Source organism: Macaca mulatta, chromosome 19, assembly GCF_049350105.2.
Source record: "Macaca mulatta isolate MMU2019108-1 chromosome 19, T2T-MMU8v2.0, whole genome shotgun sequence".
Classification (NCBI taxonomy): domain Eukaryota; kingdom Metazoa; phylum Chordata; class Mammalia; order Primates; family Cercopithecidae; genus Macaca; species Macaca mulatta.
The window spans coordinates 3006488-3029320 of NC_133424.1; the positions used below are offsets into that span (position 1 = coordinate 3006488).

Genomic DNA, 22833 nt, shown 5'->3' on the forward strand with positions numbered 1-22833 from the left:
CTCAAAAAAAAAAAAAAAAAAAAAAAAAGAGAGACCAGGTCTCCCTATGTTAGCGAGGATAGTCTCAAACCCTTGGCCTCAAGCAATCCTCCTGCCTTGGCCTCCCAAAGTGCTGGGATCACAGGCGTGAGCCACCGTGCCTGACCTCAATAGCATTTTCATCTTCTTATTCTCATAGGGTCTTGCTTTGCATTCCTTTCCTGGAAGGCTCAGCTCTCCCAGAAGCAAAGTCTGGACGCAGGGCTTCTGTGGGCCTTTTTTTTTTTCTTTTTCTTTTTTTTTTTTTGAGACAGAGTCTCACCCTGTTGCTCAGGCTGGAGTGCAGTGGCATGATCTCAGCTCACTGCAACCTCCGCCTCCTGGGTACAAGCAATTCCTCTGCCTCAGCCTCCTGAGTAGCTGGGATTACAGGTGTGCACCGACACACCTAGCTAATTTTTTGTGTCTTTAGTAGAGACGGGGTTTCACCATGTTGGCCAGGCTGATCTTGAACTTCTGACCTAGTGATCCACCTGCCTCAGCCTCCCAAAGTTCTGGGATTACAGGCGTGAGCCACTGCACCCAGCCAGGACTTTTTTTTTTTTTTTTTTTTTTTTTTTTTTTTTTGAGACACAGTCTGCCCAGGCTGGAGTGCAGTGGTGCGATTTCGGCTTACTGCAACCTCTGCCTCCCAGGTTCAAGTAATTCTCCTGCCCCAGCCTCCCAAGTAGCTGGGATTACAGGTGTGCACCACCACGCCCAGCTAATTTTTGTATTTTTAGTAGAGACAGGGTTTTGCCATGTTGACCAGGCTGGTCTCAAATTCCTGACCTCAGGTGATCTTCCTGCCTCGGCCTCCCAAAGTGGTGAGATTACAGGCGTGAGCCCCGCGCCCGGCCTGTGTACTCATATTCTTATCACTGCCATGACAAACGTGAGGAAGCTACTGAGGCCGTGAGATTCTATGCCACGTGGAAGCTCAACTGTGACACCCTCCACAGCAGGGTCCTTCCAGCCTCTGGAACACAAAACGCCTGAGTGGGAAACCCCCAGGGGACCCTCAGCATGGACCACTGAGGCGGGAAGTTGAGAACTGTGAGGAGTGCTGGGCAGTGGCCAACTTCCTGCCTCTGCCAGGGCAGCACACCAATTTCATTTGTGTGTCCACCCTACTTGTTATCAGGGAGAAGTGGCTCCTTTCCTGGGGTGACTTCTAGGCTGGGGCATTTAATTGCTAGTGTGAGACCTTCCGGGGTCTTCCTCTCTTGGCCATAGTGACGTTCAAGATGGCAGGGGAGGTGAGCAGCGCCCCCTAGGGCCTGAGAAGCTCCCGGAGCAAGAACAAGAAGTTTGCAGGTATGTTTACAATGTTGTTTTGTTTTGTTTTGTTTTTATTTATTTAAATTTTTTTATTCATCTATTTATTTATTTATTTATTTATTTATTTATTTATTTATTTTTTTGTTGAGACAGAGTCTCGCTTTGTCGCCCAGACTGGAGTGCAGTGGCCAGATCTCAGCTCACTGCAAGCTCCGCCTCCCGGGTTCACGCCATTCTCCTGCCTCAGCCTCCCGAGTAGCTGGGACTACAGACGCCCGCCACCTCGCCCGGCTAGGTTTTTGTATTTTTTAGTAGAGACGGGGTTTCACCGTGTTAGCCAGGATGGTCTCGATCTCCTGACCTTGTGATCCGCCCGTCTCGGCCTCCCAAAGTGCTGGAATCACAGGCGGGAGCCACCGCGCCCGGCCTCATCTATTTATTTTTCAACGAGGGTCTTGCTGTATTTCCCAGGCAGGTCCTGAACTCCTGGACTCAAGTTATCCTCCCAACTCTGCCTCCCTAAGAGCTGGGTTTATAGATGTCAGCCACCGTGCCTGGCCAGTTTTGTTTTGTGTTTTAAAGAGATAGGGCTGGGCACAGTGGCTCACACCTGTAATCCCAGCATTTTGGGAGGCCGAGGCAAGTGGATCACTTGAGGCTGGGAGTTCGAGAGCAGCCTGGGCAACATAGCAAGACCGTGTCTGTACAAGAAGGAAAAAAGAAAAGAAAAGAAAAGAAAAACAATAAAAACCAATTTTATGGCCGGGCGCGGTGGCTCACGCCAGTAATCCCAGCACTTTGGGAGGCCGAGGCGGGTGGATCACAAGGTCAGGAGTTCACCTGGCCAAGATGGTGAAACCCTATCTCTACTAAAAATACAAAATAAATTAGCCAGGTGTGGTGGTGGGTGCCTGTAATCCCAGTTACTCGGGAGGCCAAGGCAGAGAATTGCTTGAACCTGGGAGGCAGAGGTTGCAGTGAGCCAAGATTGCGCTACTGAACTCCAGCCTGGGCAACTCCGTCTCAAAAAAAAAAAAAAAAAAAATTACAAAAGTAAAGGTCAAACTCCATGAAAACAGAGACATGGACAATGTGGGGCAGGAAATACTGAAGAGCTGCAAAGAATGATGCTCAGATGCTCCACCTATAAAGCTTTCTTCCTTTTTGTATAATGAAACCTTTGTGAAAACATTAAGCTGGGCGTGGTGGCACCTACATGTAATCCCAGTGCTTTGGGAGGCTGAGCCACGCAGCTCACCTGAGCCCAGGAGTTCAAGACCAGCCTGGGGAACATGGTGAAAACCCGTCTCTACAAAAAATACAATAAAATAAACATTAGAAATACTGCAAAATAAAATCCCGAAAATTATAGCAAGGGGCAAAACCGTAAGAAATATAGGCGGGCACGGTGGCTCACGCCTGTAATCCCAGAACTTTGGGAGGCCGAGGCGGGCAGATCACCTGAGGTTGGGAGTTCCAGACCACCCTGGACAATATGGTGAAACTCCATCTCTACTAAAAATACAAAAATTAGCCGGGCGTGGTGGTGCATGCCTGTAATCCCAGCTACTGAGGAGGCTGAGGCACGATAACCCCTTGAACCTGGGAGGTGGAGGTTGCAGTCAGCTGAGATGGTGCCACTGCACTCCAACCTGGGGGACAGAGTGAGACTCTATCTCAAAAAAAAAAAAAAAAAAAAAAAAAAAAGAGGCCGGGTACGGTGACTCACGCCTGTAATCCCAGAACTTTGGGAGGCCGAGGCGGGCGGATCATGAGGTCAGGAGATCGAGACCATCCTGGCCAACATGGTGAAACCCCGTCTCTACTAAAAATACAAAAAAATTAGCTGGGCGCGGTGGCGGGCACCTGTAGTCCCAGCTACTCGGGAGGCTGAGGCAGGAGAATGGTGTGAACCCAGGAGGCAGAGCTTGCAAGAGCTTGCAGTGAGCTCAGATCGTGCCACTGCACTCCAGCCTGGGTGACAGAGCGAGACTCCGTCTCAAAAAAAAAAAAAAAAGAAAGAAAGAAATATAAGTACAGTAAAGGGAAAAACAGCAACTTGCTTGAGATAAGCCCTGTTTACTTGGGGACCTCGCTTTTCCGTGTGTGTTTGCCCAGTTTGTCCCGAGGTTGGAGGTTGCCTGCACGGCTGTGGGTCCTGTTTTATCACCCAGCAGCAGACGCCTCTGCGGCTTTGTGGCCAAACCCCGGCCTTGCGCAGCCTCCCTGTGGCCTGAGCTTATCACAGGCAGCATGGTGCATATTAAAAATAGTAAGTTCGAGGCCAGGCGTAGTGGCTCACGCCTGTAATCGCAGCACTTTGGGAGGCCAAGGCGGGTGGATCTCGAAGTCAGGGGATCAAGTCCATCCTGGCTAACACAGTGAAACCCAGTTTCTACTAAAAATACAAAAAAATTAGCTGGGCATGGGGGCGGGCGCCTGTAGTCTCAGCTACTAGGGAGGGTGAGGGAGGAGAATGGTGTGAACCCGGGAGGCGGAGCTTGCAGTGAGCCAAGATCACGATCTGGGCGACAGAGTAAGAGTCCGTCTCAAAAAAAAAGAAAAAAAAAAAAAAAGATTGGTTCGGCCAGGCGCGGTGGCTCACGCCTGTAATCCCAGCACTTTGGGAGCTGGAGGCGGACAGACCACGAGATCAAGAGATCGAGACCATCCTGGCCAACATGGTGAAACCCCGTCTCTACTAAAAATACAAAAATTAGCCGGGCGTGGTCGTGTGTGCCTGTAGTCCCAGCTACTCGAGAGGCCGAGGCAGGAGAATCGCTTGAACCTGGGAGATGGAGGTTGCAGTGAGCCGGGACTGTGCCATTGCATTCCAGCCCGGGTGACAGAGCAAGACTCCATCTCAAAAAAAAATGGTCAGTTCTCCGGGAGGCAGAGGTTGCAGGGAGTGGCCACTGCACTCCAGCCTGGGCGATGTCTCCAAAAAAAAAAAAAAAAAAAAAAAAAAGTTCTTCTTTACTTCCCTTTTTCTTCCCCACACTGTTTGCTCAAAAGAGTTCACGGGGCCGGGCGCGGTGGCTCAAGCCTGTAATCCCAGCACTTTGGGAGGCCGAGACGGGCGGATCACGAGGTCAGGAGATCGAGACCATCCTGGCTAACACGGTGAAACCCCGTCTCTACTAAAAAATACAAAAAACTAGCCGGGCGCGGTGGCGGGCGCCTGTAGTCCCAGCTACTCGGGAGGCTGAGGCAGGAGAATGGCGTAAACCCGGGAGGCGGAGCTTGCAGTGAGCTGAGATCCGGCCACTGCACTCCAGCCTGGGCGGCAGAGCGAGACTCCGTCTCAAAAAAAAAAAAAAAAAGAGTTCACGGGCCTTCTGAGTTTTTCTTCAGGAGACAGAGCCAGGCTTGAACGTAACGCCAGGCAGGAACACAGGGAGAAAAGGAGGCCAAGATTCTTCTTTATTTTCCTGTTTTTTTTTTTTTTTTTGAGACGGAGTCTTACTCTGTCGCCCAGGCTGGAGTGCAGTGGCGTGATCTCGGCTCACTACAAGCTCCGCCTCCCAAGTTCACGCCATTCTCCTGCCTCAGCCTCCCGAGTAGCTGGGACTACAGGTGCCCAACATCACGCCCGGCTAATTTTTGTTGTATTTTTAGTAGAGACGGGGTTTCACCATGTTAGCCAGGATGGTCTCCATCTCCTGACCTCGTGATCGGCCTGCCTTGGCTTCCCAAAGTTCTGGGATTGCAGGTGTGAGCCACCGCGCCCGGCCATTTTCCTGCTTTCTTTCCTTTTCCTTTTCTTTCTTCTTCTTCTTTTTTTTTTTTTTTTTGAGACACTGTCATTCTCTGTCACCCAGGCTGGAGTGCAATGGTGTGGTCACAGCTCACTACAGCCTTGACCTCCCGGGTTCAAGTGATCCTCTTGGCTCAGCCTCCCAAGTAGCTGGGACCACAGGTGCCCACCCCAATCCCAGCTAATTAAAAAATTTTTAATTTTTTTCTTTTTTCTTTTTTTTTTCTTTTTTTGAGACAGTCTCGCTCTGTTCCCCAGGCTGGAGTACAGTGGGGCAATCTTGGCTCACTGCAAGCTCTGCCTCCCAGGTTCACACCATTCTCCCGTCTCAGCCTTCCTAGTAGCTGGGACTACAAGTGTCCGACACCACACCAGCTATTTTTTTGTATTTTTAGTAGAGATGGGGTTTCACCATGTTAGCCAGGATGGTCTCAATCTCCTGACCTCGTGATCTGCCCAGCCTCTGCCTCTCGAAGTGCTGAGATTACAGGTGTGAGCCACCACGCCTGACCAAATTTTTTTAATTTTAAAAAAATTTCTAGCCGGGTGCGGTGGCTCACGCCTGTAATCCCAGCACTTTGGGAGGCTGAAGCGGGCAGATCACAAGGTCAGGAGATCGAGACCACGGTGAAACCCCGTCTCTACTAAAAATACCAAAAAAATTAGCCGGGCGCGGTGGTGGGCACCTGTAGTCCCAGCTACTCAGGAGGCTGAGGCAGGAGAATGGCATGATCCCGGGAGGCGGAGCTTGCAGTGAGCCGAGATCGCGCCACTGCACTCCAGCCTGGGGAACAGAGCGAGACTCTGTCTCAAAAAAAAAAAAAAAAAAGGCCGGGCGCGGTGGCTCAAGCCTGTAATCCCAGCACTTTGGGAGGCCGAGACGGGCGGATCACGAGTTCAGGAGATCGAGACCATCCTGGCTAACACGGTGAAATCCCGTCTCTACTAAAATACAAAACAAATTAGCCGGGCGAGGTGGCGGTGCCTGTACTCCCAGCTACTCGGGAGGCTGAGGCAGGAGAATGGCGTGAACCCAGGAGGCGGAGCTTGCAGTGAGCTGAGATCACGCCACTGCACTCCAGCCTGGGGAACAGAGCAAGACTCCGTCTCAAAAAAAAAAAAAAAAAAAAGAAAAAAAAAATTTCTAGAAATTTTAAAAATTCTCAGCAAAGTGAGAACCTAGAGATAGGGTCTTGCTATGTTGGCTAGGCTGGTCTCCAACTCCTGGGCTCAAGCGATTCTCTTGCTTCAGCCTCCCAAAGTGCTGGGATTACAGTCGTGAGCCATCATGCCCAGCCCCAATCCTTCTTTATTTTTACCTTTTTGCATTTTATTTAACTTATTATTATAATTCTTTTAGAGACAAGGTCTCCCTCTGTCACCCAGGTTGCAGTCGGGAGATCACTGCTCACTGCAGCCTTCACTTCCCTGGCTCAGGTGATCCTCCTGCCTCACCGCTGGAGTAGCTGGAACTAGAGGCGTGCACCACCATGCCCAGCTAATTTTTAAATTTGCTGCAGAGATGGGGTCTGGCTATGTTGCCCTGGCGGGTCTTGAACTCCTGACCTCAAGTGATTCTTTTGCCTCTGCGTCCCAAAGTGCATACCAGGCCCACATATCCTTTTTTAAATCAGAGTCAGCTGGGCGCGGGGGCTAACGCCTGTAACCCCAGCACTTTGGAAGGGTGAGGTGGGTGGATCACCTGAGGTCAGGAGTTCGAGACCAGCCTGACCAACATGGTGAAATCCCGTCTCTACTAAAAATTCCAAAATTAACTGGGCATGGTGGTGTGAGCCTGTAGTTCCCAGCTACTTGGGAGGCTGAGGCAGGAGAATCACTTGAACCTGGGAAGTGGAGGTTGCAGTGAGCCACTGAGATCATGCCCTTGCTCTCCAGCCTGGCTGACAGAGCGAGACCCTGTCTCAAAAATTAATCAGCCGGGCGCGGTGGCTCACACTGTAATCCCAGCACTTTGGGAGGAAGGCAGATCATGAGGTCAGGAGTTTGAGATCAGCCTGGCCAATATGGTGAAACTTTGTTTCTACTAAAAATACAAAAATTAGCCGGGCATGGTGGTGCATGCCTGTAGTCCCAGCTTCTCGGGAGGCTGAGGCAGGAGAATCGTTTGAATCCTGTAGGTAGAAGTTGCAGTGAGCCGAGGTTATGTCACTGCACTCCAGCCTAGGTTACAGAGCTAGACTCCGTCTCAAAAAAAAAAAAAAAAAAAAAAGGCCGGGCGCGGTGGCTCACGCCTGTAATCCCAGCACTTTGGGAGGCCGAGGCGGGCGGATCACAAGGTCAGGAGATCGAGACCACGGTGAAACCCCGTCTCTACTAAAAATACAAAAAATTAGCCGGGCGCGGTCGTGGGCGCCTGTAGTCCCAGCTACTCGGGAGGCTGAGGCAGGAGAATGGCGTGAACCCGGGAGGCGGAGCTTGCAGTGAGCCGAGATCGCGCCACTGCACTCCAGCCTGGGCGACAGAGCGAGACTCCGTCTCAAAAAAAAAAAAAAAATTAATCAGTCAATCAATCAGAGTTATACTCTCGGCCTCCTCTGCCAGCATCCCTATCCCCTCAACCTTGATTTCAGAGGAAAACCCAGGCATGGGCCCTCTATCCTTGACCACCCGACATCCTCTGCTGTCCCTTTCAGACAGTTCAAGCCTCTTGAAAGATATGCCTCTTTCTCTCCCTGCTGCCTGGGGGTCCCTCACCAGTCACAGACTCCCCAGCTCTCAGCAAAGCACCTCCCACCCTGGTTCCCGGGGAGCCTGGCCAGGTGGGCCAGCACAGCATAGTTGCTGATCCTGGCGTTCATCCAGCGTGGCCTGGCCAGTGTGGGGGTGGCCCTTCCAGAAGCCTCACAGCATTGGCAGGCGGCCATCAGAGTTAGAGATGAACAGGAGGAGGAAGTGAGAGCTGTTGCAATCAGGACAGAGGGAACGGGGATCCCTGGTCGTGACTGTTCTGGAAATCGCACTCGTGACCCGTTCATTTCGAGCACCCTCTTGCCTCAGTTCCCAGAGGAAGTCCTCAACTAGGGGGTGTCATTCTGCCCCCAAGGGACATTGGGTGATGTTTGGGACATTTCTGGTTGTCATGACTTGGGGTGCTCCTGGCATGGAGTGAGTGGAGGCCAGGGACGCTGCTCAGTACCCTGCAGTGCCCAGGATGCCCCACCTCAAAGAACAATCCAAGCCCAATGTCCACGGGGCCGAAGGAGGAGACCCCGAGTTAATTATTTGAAACAGAGTCTGTTCTCTGCTCACACCAGACACCAGGATAAAATCCCAATGGGGCAAACGGTATAAACCAGGAGGGCCCCAGCACCTGGGATTCTTCTCCTCTCTCCTTCCCCACTCAGGGTGTGGGCCAGTTTTTTGTTTGTTTGTTTGTTTTTTGAGCCGGGCGCGGTGGCTCACCCTATAATCCCCAAACTTTGGGAGGCCAAGGCAGGTGGATCACCTGAGGTCAGGAGTTCGAGACCAGCCTGGGCCAACATGGTGAAACCCCATCTCTACTGAAAATACAAAAATTAGCCAGGCGTGGTGGCGGGCACCTGTAATCCCAACTAGTTGGGAGCCTGAGGCAGGAGAATCGCTTGAACCCGGAAGGCGGAAGTTGCAGCGAGCCAAGATTGCACCACTGCACTCCAGCCTGTGTGAGAGCCAGGCCGGTTGCAAACAAAACAAAATTAAAACCATGAACGAAATCGGGATTTGCCAGAAGTAGCATTTTTGCTTGGTAAGAACAAAATTTAGTTTATACACGAAATATAAAATATTTTATTAAACCTCACTGCAAAGTGGCAACTTTTTGCGAAATTCATAGTCTACACACAACCTATGTACCAGTATGTAACTGCCAAGAGTTCTATCTTTGCTTACTTAACGCAAACTGCAGTTCATACCTGATATTTTTTTTCTGGGTTTAACCAGGAGGGGAAATATTTTTGCTGGATAAGTCCACATTTTAACTCAACAGGCGAAACAGTTTACCGAACTTAACCACCAAAGAAATCGTTTTTTCCTTGGGAGATCCACATTTTAGTTCATACATGAAATGTGTTTCTGAATTTTAACTGCCAGGAGTAGTGTTTTTCCTTAGGGTAAGTGTTAGTTTCCACAGGAAAAATCTGAATGTATCTGCAAGGAGTAAAATTTTTGCTTAAGTCCAAATTGTACACGAAATATTTTACTAAATTTGAATATCTTTAACATTGGAAGTTCTTTTTTTAAAAAACACTGGAAGCATTTTAAGAACTGCAAGACCAAATTAAAAAAAAATAAAACCAGTATTAGCGATGATTACCAGCAGTTACTGGAAATAATTTTGTCCTATGGGAGGTTGGGCGCGTTTGGACACCCCTCCCAATACACGGGGGCCTACCCAGGGGAGGGGTCCCGCTGCGTGAAGGGACCCTAGGGAGGGCGACGTGCACCACGACAGACAAACGGGCACTCGGAGACCCCCGAAAATCGGCCCCAGCGAGCCGCCCACGCCCCAAGGCACGGTTGTGGGGGCGGGGACGGCTCAGGGCGAGCGCAGCGCGTACCCGGCGCTGTGGCAGCCCCGCCCCCGGGCGCCCGCAGAAGGACGCGCGCGGGAGGGGGCGTGGCCCGAGGCTCAGCAACCAATCTCCAGAGCGTCTCTCCGTTTTCCTTTACCTTCCACCAATCAGACGCTGGAAGGGGCGGGCGTGACTGTTTTTCCCGGCGGCCCCGCGGCTCTGCCTCTCGTGCGGCCGCGTTCCCGGCGGTGCGGGGGGCGTGGCCCGGGCGCGGCGTCTATAAAGGCGGGCGGCGGCAGCAGCGCCATTTTGCGAACGGCGAGCAGCGGCGGCGGCGCGGAGAGGCGCAGCGGAGGTTTTCCTGGTTTCGGACCCCAGCGGCCGGATGGTGAAATCCTCCCTGCAGCGGATCCTCAATAGCCACTGCTTCGCCAGAGAGAAGGAAAGGGATAAACCCAGCGCCACCATCCACGCCAGCCGCACCATGCCGCTTCTAAGCCTGCACAGCCGCGGAGGCAGCAGCAGTGAGAGGTGAGCGCCCCGCCCCCGTCCGAAGCTTCCAGAAGCGCCGGCCGCGCAGGCCCGCGGGGGGCCGTCCTCGGGGCGCCAGATAGGTCCCCGGCGCGCGAGATCCGCCCCTTTGTCAAAGCCAGAGTCGTGCCGGGGACGAGGTAGGGGCCTGGAGGTTCCCCCGGCCTTGGCAGCGCTCTTGGGTCGGGTTTGGGGGTCACGGGTGCGGAGTTGGATTTGAGGGGCGCCGTCCGGGGCGCCTGATGTGGGGGTGGGGCATGAGTCGGAGGTGGGATTTGGGCGCAGGACGGGGAATGTGGGGGAGGCGTGTGTGTTTTTTGGGGTTCGCAGGATGGGACTCGGCTTTGGAGGAGGGGAGAGAGTTGGATTTGGGGGACGCAGACTGGAAATTCGGTTTGGAGAAGGGGTGTGCAAGCTGGACGGATTTGGGAGGCGCAGGATGGGGCAATCTGGTTGGGGCGGGGTCAGCCTTGGGCTGGTCCGAGGCCAGGCAGGGCCCGCAGGGCCGGTGAATCTGCACTTTTCGGTCCCGGCCGTTGAGCGTGCGCTGGCGGAGCGGGGAGCGCTTCGCGGCGGACGAGCTCCCGTGGGTCTCCTGCGCCTCGATGTGGCCCCCGCACGCAACCGACTTCGTGGGCCCCGTTTTTCGCCCCAGAGCGAGTCGGTCTGGATGGCCGGGGACGCGCGGGGCGAGGCCGCGGACGTAGACGGCACCCAGTTGTTCTCCGCGGGGGCCGTCGGGGAGCCGGGGGTCGCGCATTCGGACAACCCGACAGCGCCCTGGGAAGTCCCCCGCCGCCTCCCGGGACGACGCGTGCCGCTTCAGGGGACGCGGGTGCCAGCTGCGATTGTGGGGGAGCCCGCGGGGTTTCGGTCGAGCTTCCACGAGTGCGTCTCCCGAGGTGGGCGTCGCTGAGTCCCGGGAATCGGGAAGTTGGGCCGCGGTGCTGGCGGTGCCACGGTTTGGGGGCCGTGCAAAATGGAGGCAACTTTGGGGCCTGTTTACACCGCGCAGCAAATGGCTGCTGGCGCTGCCGGCTGCGCGATTGTGAAAATCTCCCCCGGGGCGCGGGGCCGCGTCTGCCTAGATGACGCAACCGGGAGGGCCCGGGCCCGGAGCGGGGGCGGGCGGGGGGCGGCCAGGAGCAGTAGCGGGGCGCGTCCTCCGCGAGGTCAGGCCAGGCCCCCCCCCTCCTCGCGGGGACAAGCAAGGGTTCCAGATTCTGACCGCAGTGCAGGGTGGAAAGGGGAAGCCGCGGCCGAGCTGAAAAGGGGAAGCGCCGGCTGGCGCGGTGGCGGGGGGGTGAGGCTCTGTCCCGGCGGGGCTACGTGAGGGGAAGGGACCCTCCCCCCGCCCTGGGAGGGTTGGGCTATCCCGGGCGGCGCCGCCCGAGACGACGTGGCTCAGTGATCGATGCTGTTGTAGGTGCTTGGGGCAGGCGTTGGAGCTGCCCTGGGGAAGCCCCGGGGGTGTGGGGCCGGGTGGGCCCCAGCCTGGGCGGGGCGGGGTCTTCTGGCCGGGGCAGGGGTGGGCGGCCGAAGACCGTCCGGGCGCCCTGGAGGGGTCTCCTCCGGGAACCTGGCGCTCCCTGGTGATCGCATCTGCCTTCAGTTCCAGGGTCTCCCTCCGCTGCTGTAGTAACCCGGGTCCGGGGCCTCGGTGGTGCTCCTGATGCCCCTCACCCACCCCTGAAGATCCCAGGTGGGCGAGGGAATAGTCAGAGGGATCACAATCTTTCAGCTAACTTATTCTACTCCGTGAGTACGGCGCTGGGGTGGGCGGGGCTGGGGCTGCTCTGGGGCCGCTGGCACTTGTTGTGCACTTCGCTGCCGGTACCTGTGATTGAATTTAATCCTGGGAACCCTTCTGAGTTTCATCAGAGAGGGCGCAGAGTCTCCTGCAGCCCAGGCCTTGCTTGAGCTGAACACGGCTTAGGCCCAAGCCTTAGCGCTGCCGGTCTCTTGCCCGTGGGGTGTGTCGGGGTTCTGAATTACGCTGCACCGTACCCCGGACAGGATGATCGGCTGAATGTAACAGAGGAACTAACGTCCAACGACAAGACGAGGATTCTCAACGTCCAGTCCAGGCTCACAGACGCCAAACGCATTAATTGGCGAACAGTGCTGAGTGGAGGCAGCCTCTACATCGAGATCCCGGGCGGCGCGCTGCCTGAGGGGAGCAAGGACAGGTGAGGGCGGGGACAGATGAGGGAGGGCACTGCCTTCAGGCAGCAAATATGGGGGCCACCATCGCTGTATGGGTTGGGATGGGCCCGCCCCCCCTTTTTTTTTTTGAGAGAGAGTCTTGCTCTTGTCGCCCAGGCTGGAGTGCAATGGCATGATCTCGGCTCACTGTAACTTCCGCCTTCCGGGTTCGAGTGATTTTCCTGCCTCAACCTCCCGAGTAGCTGGGATTACAGGCGTCCGCCACCCATGCTCAGCTAATTTTTGTGTTTTTAGTAGAGACGAGGTTTCGCTGTGTTGGCCAGGCTGGTCTCAAAACTCCTGACCCCTTGATCCGCCCACCTCGGCCTCCCGAAGTGCTGGGATTACAGGCGTGAGCCACCGCGCCCGTTCTGGGGTCTCTTTTTAAAAAGCGCGTTCCAAGTTTGTACCCTGGGATTCCACCCTCCAGGGGATGCCGGGCAGTGTCTGACAGCCTTTCTGTCCCGGGGCATGCACGTGGGTGGGTGCAGCGGTGCTGCTCACCACTGCGGTGTCAGGACGGCCCCACCCAGAGAACGATCTGGGCCCCAGGGGGACCCTGGAGTAGAGCGGGCTTCAGGGTAGCTGCTAAGGCCCAGGAGGTAGGTGGGCGGGTCGGGCTAGCCAAGACACTGACACGCGCTGCAGCTTTGCAGTTCTCCTGGAATTCGCTGAGGAGCAGCTGCGAGCCGACCATGTCTTCATTTGCTTCCACAAGAACCGCGAGGACAGAGGTAGGTGACTCGCATCGCCTGCAGCAGGGTGTGTGGGGGCACCTGCCATGCACCTTCATTTTCAGCCCGCAGGCGTGGTCTCCCGGCGGGGGTGCGGGGGGCGGGTGGGGGCTCCTGGGCGGTGGGGTTTCTGACGGCTTCTCCCCCACAGCCGCCTTGCTCCGAACCTTCAGCTTTTTGGGCTTTGAGATTGTGAGACCGGGGCATCCCCTTGTCCCCAAGAGACCCGACGCTTGCTTCATGGCCTACACGTTCGAGAGAGAGTCTTCGGGAGAGGAGGAGGAGTAGGGCCGCCTGGGGGCTGGGCATCCGGCCCCTGGGGCTACCCCTTGTCAGCCGGGTGGGTGGAAACCGTAGACTCGCTCATCTCGCCTGGGTTTGTCCGCATGTTGTAATTGTGCAAATAAATGCTCACTCCAAATTAGCGTATATTTCTTGAAGTTTAATATTGTGTTTGTGATACTGAAGTATTTGCTTTAATTCTAAATAAAAATTTATATTTTACTTTTTTATTGCTGGTTTAAGATGATTCAGATTATCCTTGTACTTTGAGGAGAAGTTTCTTATTTGGAGTCTTTTGGAAACAGTCTTAGTCTTTTAACTTGGAAAGATTAGGTATTAATCCCCTCTATTGCTCTCCGAAAACCAATAAAGTGATTACACCCCATGCACATGGCTCCGTGGTGGTGACGCCGGGGGCTGGTGGGAGGAGTGCCTGGGACCACAGAGGGCCCTGGGTAGAGGGGTCGCAGGGGACTTGTCACCAGGGCAGCTGCAGGACCCCTCCCACGGAGGAGACCCCCTCGGCTGGGAGGCCTGGGCCCTCAGCTTGGCGTCAGCCTTGCTACTGTTCGCTGGGAGGCCCTTCCTGCATCGCGTCCCCTTCCGCCCCAGCCTGGGCCTGCGCATGGGGATGTCTGTTCCTGACTCCTTTGGGTCACCGTGTTACTGGCCGCCCCCGTGGACCTGCAGCGCCGTTCAGGGCAGGAGCACTTCCGGCGGCGTCAAGGCCTGGAGCGCTTCCGCGTCTGCGACCACCGCCGTTTGCGCGGCGCTGCGCCACCTCCCGGCCGCATCCGGGAGCATCACCCGGAAAGTCAGGGCCAGGCCTGGCCGGGAAACCGGTTGGAAAGAGGAGGAAAGGCGCTCGAAGAGATTGTAGCCTTGGCGAGCGGGGGCAGGGGGATATTCAGCCGTTTGAACATGGTGGGGTCGGCTGGGAGGATAGATGTGAACACAGACACTCCCAGCTCATTTGGGCAGTGCAAATGCAGAAAAGGGGTGTTAAAGCTGAGGTGTTACAGGATGAATAGGAGTCTGAACCAGAGTAGAGGGGGCTGTTTCCGGCGTAAAAACCAACTTGGGCAAAGGCGTAGAGGCCGGAAAGTACCTCCAGGGATAAATGACATGGGGTTGGAGACTGAGGAGACTTTGGAAGAGACCTGTATGTATTCTGAGGCACTGGGGAGCCATGGGAGGTGTTTGAGCTGGAGAGGGACCTCATATCTGGGGTTGGAAGGATCCTCCCAGGACTGCCATGGGGAATGGAATGGAAGGGCAACTGTGAGTCTCCAGGAAGCAGGCCACAGGCAAGTGCAGTGCGGTGTGTCAGAGGCATAAAGACTGCACTCCCCTCCAGTGAGTCTCCTCTGTGCCTGTTTATTCCATCATCCTGCAGTATTAAGTGAGCCCCTACCGTGTGCCAAGCCTGGCCTTTGCCCCCAGGGAACTCACAGCCTTGGGGACAGTAACAGAGGAATAAACGCTCCTGGGAGTGGGCGGAGAACGAAGGGTAAGGAGCTAGCGAGGGCCCAGAGGGGGCACCTTTATTTGTTTAGATCAAGTGGAACTGGAACAGTATGGCAGAGGGAACAGCCTGCACAGATGCTTGGGGGTGGGAAACAAGTTAGTGTGTCATGGAGGAACAGGAAGGGAGGCAGGGTGGGTGCAGAGGGATTGTGGGGAGGTGGCAGGGAACTGCGGGGACTGTTTTAGGGATGGTGAGTCCAGACGCCTCTGAGATGAGCTGGGTGTCTAGGGTCCCAGGGAGCCTTCCCTTCCTGTGTCACCACCAAGCAATTCTCCACTAGGGACATGCCCAAAATCGCTGGCCGTCTTCAGCACAAGGGGGTGCTCCAGGGCCAGGAATGCTCTGGTCCCGGCATTGGCCTCTCAGGGAGACAATGACAGGACCCACCGCGGAAAAGCGCCCTGGCTGCCGGGGAAGGTGGAATACAGAGAGACACTGATCAGCGGGGGTGTCCACACCTGGAAGTGGCCTGCTGGCTTCAGACAGCTGCTGCCCACACAGGAGGCGCTGGCCAGCCCCCAGCCCTGCAGGGGTAGCTGCACTCCTGGGAAGCCCTTGACCCACATCGCCAGCACGAGAGGGGAGACTCTGGAGGGGGGCGCTGCTCTTTCTGCTGCGTCCCTGGACTCGGCAGGAGGAGGTCGTCTTGGCGATCATAGAGACGCTGACCTCAGCCCCAGCCCTGCCTCCTGGGCAGGCCTGGACCAGGTGTGTTCGCCCTGGGTTGGGTTCAGTCCCACAGCAGCGCCAGGGCCTGGCCCATAGAGGACTCGGTGGCCTCGGCCAGGTATTCGCAACACAGCCAGTCCTCGAGGCTGGGCGCTTCCCCACCTGCGGCCCGCTCTGCCAGGCGCAGGACCAGCAGCCCACGGCGCAACCGCAGCCAGGGCCCGAGCGCCCTGAGCCAGGGACCGACCGGCGCTCCGCGGCCGCGCACCTCAGGCCCCGGCCCCCAGAGCAGCGCCTGCAGCGCGCCCCGCGTCCGGGACGCCGAGGGCTGCAAGCGGGTCAACTGTGCTGCCAGGCGCTCCAGGCCCGCGGTCAAAGGCGTGGTCGAGGGCGCAGCAAGGCCGAGCATCTCGCGGAGGAGGCTGCCCAGCTGCGGCGCGTGGGGGCCCGGGGAGCCCGGGGGTCCGGGGGGCTGCAGACAGACGCGGCCAAAGTCAGCGAGGAGTAGGCGCGCATGCCCAGTCGCCGCACAGCCCCGAGGTGCCGCCAGCAACAAGTTCTCTGGCCGCAACTCGACCAGGGCCGCGCCCCACGCCTCCAGGAACTCCAGGGCCGCGCTCAGCTGCAGCAGCACCAGGGCCACGGCCCACACGAACTCCTCCGGCGGCTGCGTGCAGGCCTCCACCAGCCACTGCGCCACCGTGCGCTCCGGCACCTCCGCTGCCAGCGCCACCGCGCCTCTCCAGGGCGCCCCGGGCAGTGTGCCTTCAGGCACCACGCCACACAACCCCTGCAGATTGAAGTGTGGAGACAGGGAGGCCTGCAGCTCCAGGCCCCACGGGTGGGGCACGTCCGCCCCGGGCTTGGGTACCTGCAAGGCAGAGGGGGTGAAGGGGCCTGAATCACTGGGCCCCCCACCAGCACTGCCCGCCCCAGAGCGACCTGCCACGAAGTCTCCCCCGCTCACCCCCAAACTGCCCCCACTATGGCTGGGGGTGGGAGACTGCCCGCATCCCTCCAGCAGCAGGAGGTCCATGTTAATTGGGTAGTCAGTCACCAGTAAGGGCTTTTAGGAAAATTAAGCCAGGGAAGAAGATGGTGGCAGTGTCCCTGGGCAATGAGTTCGAAAGCAGATTCCTGGGCTGGGCACGGTGGCTCACGCCTGTAATCCCAGCACTTTGGGAGGCAGGGGGATCGCTGAGGTCAGGAGTTCGAGACCAGCCTGGTCAACACAGGGAACGCTCGTCTCTACTAAAAATACAAAACTAGCTGGCGTGGTGGCGCGCCTGTAATCCCAGCTACTTCGGAGGCTGAGATGAGAGAATCGCTTGAACCCGGAAGGCGGAGGTTGCAGTGAGCGGAGATCGCACCACTGCACTCCAGCCTGGGCAACAGAGTGAGACTCTGTCTCAAAAAAAAAACAAAAAACAAAAAAAACCCAAAAACAACAACAAAAAAACAGATCCCGTCCAGAGAGGTGTGGGAGGGGCTTTGACGAGGGCTCCAAGGCCATATCCATGGCCCCACACTTTAGAAACAGGGTTTCCTGGGTTAACTGTGTTGATTCACGTGTTAGTTGCAAAATAAACAAGTCTAATTCGGTCTGGATCTGTGTCCTCACCAAATCTCATGGCCAATTGTAATCCCCAGTGTTGGAGGTGGGATCTGGTGGGAGGTAGCTGGATCTTGGGGGGTAGTTTATCATGAATGGCTCAGCACCATCCTCCTTGGCACTGTCGTTGGGATAGCGTGTGAGTTCTCGTGAGATCCGGCTGTGTAAAGGTGCGTGGCACCTCCTCCCTCCCTTCCTCCTGCTCCTACCATATGAGATGGCTGCTCCCGCTTCGCCTTCCACTATGATTGGAAGCTTCCTGAGGCCTCTCCAGAAGCAGAAGCCACCAGAACCATGAGCCAGTTAAGGCTCTTTTCTCTATAAATGACCCAGTCTCCAGTATTCCTTTTTTTCTTTACTTTACTTTTTTTTTTTTTTTGAGACAGAGTCTCACTCTGTCTCCCAGGTTGGAATACAGTGGTGCAATCTCAGCTCACTGCAACCCCCACCTCCGGGTTCAAGCGATTCTCCTGCCTCAGCCTCCAAGTAGCTGGGACTACAGGCGCACACCACCACGCCTGGCTAATTTTTGTATTTTTAGTAGAGACGGAGTTTCATTATGTGGCCAGGCTGGTCTCGAACTCCTGACCTCATGATCTGCCCGCCTTGGCCTCCCAAAGTGCTGAGATTACAGGCGTGAGCCACTGTGCTGCCCAGCCTTTTCTTTTTTTTTTTTTTTTTTGAGACAGAGTCGCTCTGTTGCCCAGGCTGGAGTGCAGTGGCGCATTCTTGGCTCACTGCCCCCCAGGTTCATGCCATTCTCCTGCCTCAGCCTCCCAAGTAGCTGGGACTACAGGTGCCCGCCATCACGCCTGGCTAATTTTTTTGTATTTTTAGTAGAGACGGGGGTTTCACCGTGTTAGCCAGGATGGTCTCGATCTCCTGACCTCGTGATCCGCCCGCTGTGGCCTCCCAAAGTGCTCGGATGACAGGTGTGAGCGCTGGGCTCCAGTATTTCTTTACAGCAGTGAGAGAACTGACTCACAGAAAGGCCAAGCGAAACAAGCCCTGAGTTATGCCTAAGATGGGACACTGGGGACACCTTAGAGAAGGTGGGGCCGTGGGTCTCACCTTGGCGACCAGGATGTGCCAGGCGTCGTCATGCACGCGTACCACGCGGTAGTACAGGGCATCCCCGCTCTCTGCGCAGGGCGAGCTGTCCAGGAGGCGGAAGCCGTGGCCAGGGCGGCAGGGCCCGGGGTGGCCCCCCATGAACCGGGCACGGAGCCGGGCATAGATGGCATGGAGGCCCTGCAGTTGCTGGGCAGCCAATGCAGCGTGCACAGCCTCTGGACTGTGCAGATTGCGGAGAGAGAGGCCCAGCGGGGCATCAGTCAGGCCAAAGGTCAGCTCTGCAGGGGGACAAGCTGGTCCCACCTCAGCCTGGCTCTTGTCCACACTGTGGGACCCCAGAAAGGGCCTCCGAGGCAGCTGTACTTGGATGGAACTGGCATGGGAGGTCCTGCGGTTGGGCAGTGACTGGGTCCGGGTTAGGATTTTCTTGGGCAGGGGTGGGGGCAGGGGCTGTGGGTCGGTGGAGCAGGACCCAGGGGTCCGGGGGCGGCAGGCCTTGGAGGGCAGCAGGTGGGCACGGATCTCACCTGCAGGGAGAGACAGTGGGGAGGGCTGAAGACAGGCGGAATGGGAACGGGACACGTGACTCCACCTCTCAGTCTCGGTTTCCCCATCTCTAACATGGAAGTAATAAGGCTGGGCGCCGGTGGCTCATGCTTGTAATCCCAGCACTTAGGAAGGTGGAAGCCGAGGCAGGAGGATCACTGGAACTTAGGGTCTGAGACCAGCCTGGGCAACCTAGTGAGACCCTCTCTCTGCAAAAATTTAAACAAATTTGCCAGACGCAGCCGGGCGCGGTGGCTCACGCCTGTAATCCCAGCACTTTGGGAGGCCAAGGCGGGAGGATCACGAGGTCAGGAGATCGAGACCATCCTGGTTAACACGGTGAAAACCCGTCTTTTCCTAAAAATACAAAAAATTAGCCAGGCGTGGTGGCGGGCGCCTGTAGTCCCAGCTACTCGGGAGGCTGAAGCAGGATAATGGCTTGAACCTGGGAGGCGGAGCTTGCAGTGAGCCGAGATTGCGCCACCGCACTCCAGTCTGGGGGACAGAGCTTACAGAAGAGGAAACTGAAGCTCATAGGAGGATGGATCAGTTTCAGAGAATGGTGCCACCCAGCACTCAGCGACTCCTACTCTTACCTCTGTGACTTTGGGCAGGTGTCTCTCTGGCTTTTTTTTTTTTTTAAGTCTTGCTCTATCGCCCAGCCTGGAGTGCAGTGGCCCAATCTCGGCTCGCTGCAACATCTGTCTCCTGGGTTCAAGCGATTCTCCCACCTCAGCCTCCCGAGTAGCTGGGATTACAGGCACCCGCCACTATGCCCGGCTAATTTTTGTATTTTTAGTAGTGGAGATGGGGTTTCACCATATTAGCCAGGCTGGTTTCAAACTCCTGACCTCAGGCGATCTGCCTGACTCAGCCTCCTAAAGTGCTAGGATTACAGGCTTGAATCATCGCACCCGGCCTTTTTTTTTTTTTTTTTTTTTTTTTTTTGAGATAGAGTCTCCCTCTGTCGCCCAGGCTGGAGTACAGTGGCTCAATCTTGGCTCCCTGAAACCTCTGCCTCCCAGGTTCAAGGAAGTCTCCTGCCTCAGCCTCTCGAGTAGCTGGAATTACAGGCGTCCACTACCATGTCTGGCTAATTTTTTTTTTTTTTTTTTTTTTTTTTTGAGACGGAGTCTCGCTCTGTCACCCAGGTTGGAGTGCAGTGGCTGGATCTCAGCTCACTGCAAGCTCCGCCTCCCGGGTTTACACCATTCTCCTGCCTCAGCCTCCCGAGTAGCTGGGACTACAGACGCCCGCCACCTCGCCCGGCTAGTTTTTTTGTATTTTTTAGTAGAGACGGGGTTTCACCGTGTTAGCCAGGGTGGTCTCGATCTCCTGACCTCGTGATCCACCCTTCTCGGCCTCCCAAAGTGCTGGGATTACAGGCTTGAGCCACCGCGCCCGGCCACTAATTTTTGTATTTTTAGCAGAGACTGGTTTTGCCATGTTGGCCAGACTGGTCTTGAACTCCTGGCCTCAAGTGATCCTCCTCCTTGATCTCCCAAAGTGCTGGGATTAAAGGGTGGGATTACAGGCATGAGTTACCGTGCCCAGCCCCTCTCTCTTTTTTTTTTTTTTTTTTTTTTGAGACGGAGTCTCACTCTGTCGCCCCGGCTGGAGTGCAGTGGCTGGATCTCAGCTCACTGCAAGCTCCGCCTCCCGGGTTTACGCCATTCTCCTGCCTCAGCCTCCCAAGTAACTGGGACTACAGGCGCCCGCCATCTCGCCCGGCTAGTTTTTGTATTTTTTTTTTTAGTAGAGACGGGGTTTCACCGTGTTCGCCAGGATGGTCTCGATCTTCTAACCTCGTGATCCACCCGTCTCGGCCTCCCAAAGTGCTGGGATTACAGGCTTGAGCCACCGCGCCCGGCCTCCCTCTCTCTTTTTAATGGTATATATTTTTTTCCAATTCATGGCTCACTGCAGCCTTGACCTCCTGGGCTCAAGGGATCCTCCTGCCTCAGCCTCCCCAGTAGCTGGGACTGCAGGCGCTTGACACCATGTCCATCTTATTATTATTATTTTTTTTTGTAGAGATTGGGGGGGTCTCATTATGTTGCCCAGGCTGGTCTCCTGGACTCAAGGGATCCACCCGCCTCGGCCTCCCAAGGTGCTGGGATTACAGGCGTGAGCCAACACACCCCGCCCACCAACCCACAGGTTATTTTTCAGCCCTCGCCCACTCCGGGCCTTCCTGAGGTCACTCATTTTACCAACTGCTGCTGTTCCCAGAGGCCACGGTGTCCTCCACCCCCTGCCGCTCCCTGCACGCCCCCGGCCCAGGGCTCCCCGGGGAGCTGCTCACCGAGGTTGCTATATGTGGGCTGAGTCGACCAGGTGGGGTCGTCGGGCTCGGGGGGCTCTGTGGGAGTCTCCGGGCTGCTCATGTTGCTGGGGGAAGGTCAGACGGGGCGTGGTGGGGTGGCACACGCACAGGGCGACATGGGAGGGGTCCGTGAGTGCTACAGCATGGGAGACCGTTGAGGCCCCCTGCTCCAGGGCCCTTGGTGAGAACAGGGGCACCCACACTCCACTCCCTTGTCCAGTTTTGACCCTGCTGTGTGATCCCGAGTGGGTTTCCTGCCCTCTCTGGGCCTACTTCCTCAATCATGAGGCAGGTGTGTCATCCATCAATCTTCCAGGCAGTGGGAAGGAACCCCCACTGCACATTTGGGATGGGGACAGAATGTTCAGCCTGAGAACAGGTCTTTGGGGGTCAGTTGTGGGGGAGACAGTGTCCAGGGACCCAGGGATCCACACTCAGGCCTCCTCCCTGAGGGCTCAGCTGTGCGGTTGCTGTCGGCAACCAGGCCCCAACCCACCCCCGCCCAGATCCCAACCTGAAAAAGTAACCGCTTCTGTCCAGCTCCCTGCTCCAGGAGCCCCCTACCTTCAAGACTGGCGTGCCCTCTGGGGGAGGAGGGGTCCTGGGGGACGAACTCCCAATGGCCACAGCCCCTGGCCTCGCAGGAGGGGTCTGACCTAGCGCCGGCAGCTGACAGGAAAACGTCCGGCCAACTGTCAGACCGCAGCCCGGGGTGGGGCGGGGGCATTTGGGCAACACTTCCCCACCAACTGCGGCCGCCCCCTCCCCTGCCCGCCCTCAGAGGACAGGATGTAGCCGGGAACAGCATCCCGGGCGGAGGGAACAGCCCGGACGGAGACCAGGAGGTGGGATCTGAAAGTCAATAGCACCAGGGCTGACAGCCTCAGAGGCCAGGCTGGGGTAGGGGCAGTGAGGAGCCCTGTGAGATGGGCAGAGGGGCAGAGCTGGCCCACCGTAGGGAGGGCACAGAACGTGGTGACGGCTGTCCCTGGAGAAGGTGAAAGTGGGGTCTGTGGGTTTCACTTCCCCGGGAACCGCCTCCCCTCCTGTGGCAGCATCTTGAGGAGCCCCCAGCGGCCCCCTGCCCGATCCCAGGGCCCCCGAATGCGGAGTGTGGGCGAGGACCCTCCGGGCTCTGCCGCGCCTGGCTGTGTGACTGTGGACAAATCCCCGCCCCTCTCCGTGCTCTGGCCAATAAAGAAAAGCGTCTCCCGCATCCCGCCTGGTAACAGCCCCGCCTGCTGGATTTCTCTTTGAAAAAACGGAATCGGCTCACTTTCCCCCTTCCCCCTTCCTCACTGCCTCGATGCATTTATTTAGAAAAGACGTTGTAGATAAAATCACCATAAATGGAAAAATCAAGAATGGAAAAAACCCAAGGAAAAGCAGACGCGGGGTGAAATTCCAGCTGAAGTGTGTGCCTGTCAAAACTGTCTTCTTTTTTTTTTTTTGGAGACAGGGTCTCACACTGTTGCCCGGGCTGGAGCGCAGTGGGGCAATCGCAGCTCACTGCAGCCTGCAACGAACTCCTGGGGCGATCCTCTGGCTAGGGAAGGAGCCCACTACTCCTCCTGCTGCCCTCCTCCCCTCACCTTGCCTAGTTCACAAGACAGGAGGAGAGAGACAAAGCAAACAGTTAGAAAGAAACAAAAGTAAGATAAATAGCCAGACAACCTTGGCAAAACCATCCGGCCCTAGGAGTTAAAAAAAGTAATAATAGGCGGGGCGCGGTGGCTCACGCCTATAATCCCAGCACTTT

At 56.5% G+C, this 22833-nt stretch overlaps 2 protein-coding genes and 1 long non-coding RNA gene across 7 annotated transcripts; 2 read left to right on the forward strand and 1 right to left on the reverse strand.

Annotated features, from left to right (window-relative positions):
- The first annotated feature begins 9873 nt into the window (after nt 1-9873).
- OAZ1 (ornithine decarboxylase antizyme 1) lies at nt 9874-13704 on the forward strand. The gene is given in 5 exon segments (NM_001134900.2): nt 9874-10098; nt 11711-11856; nt 12115-12287; nt 12952-13037; nt 13189-13704. Coding segments are annotated over 5 exon segments (687 nt in total). The 5' UTR covers nt 9874-9952; the 3' UTR covers nt 13326-13704.
- Nucleotides 13705-14840: 1136 nt separating this feature from the next.
- On the reverse strand, nt 14841-22436 carry PEAK3 (PEAK family member 3). 5 transcript variants are annotated; one of them, XM_077979111.1, is made up of 4 exons: nt 21639-22232; nt 21054-21210; nt 18200-18729; nt 14841-16387 (listed from the first exon to the last, which is right to left on the reverse strand). In XM_077979111.1, the coding sequence occupies exons 2-4, from the start codon at nt 21133-21135 to the stop codon at nt 15578-15580; spliced, it is 1422 nt and encodes a 473-aa protein (XP_077835237.1). In that variant the 5' UTR covers nt 21136-21210; nt 21639-22232; the 3' UTR covers nt 14841-15577. The 5 variants fall into 5 exon arrangements, with proteins under 5 accessions (XP_077835237.1, XP_014977902.3, XP_077835236.1 ...); XM_015122416.3 differs by having other exon boundaries at nt 21054-21139; nt 21639-22229; XM_077979110.1 differs by having other exon boundaries at nt 18200-18754; nt 21019-21139; nt 21639-21788.
- On the forward strand, nt 17788-22726 carry LOC144336996 (uncharacterized). Its single transcript, XR_013409548.1, has 2 exons — nt 17788-18918; nt 20813-22726. It is a non-coding gene; the product is annotated as an uncharacterized LOC144336996 (long non-coding RNA).
- The last annotated feature ends 107 nt before the right edge of the window (nt 22727-22833 follow it).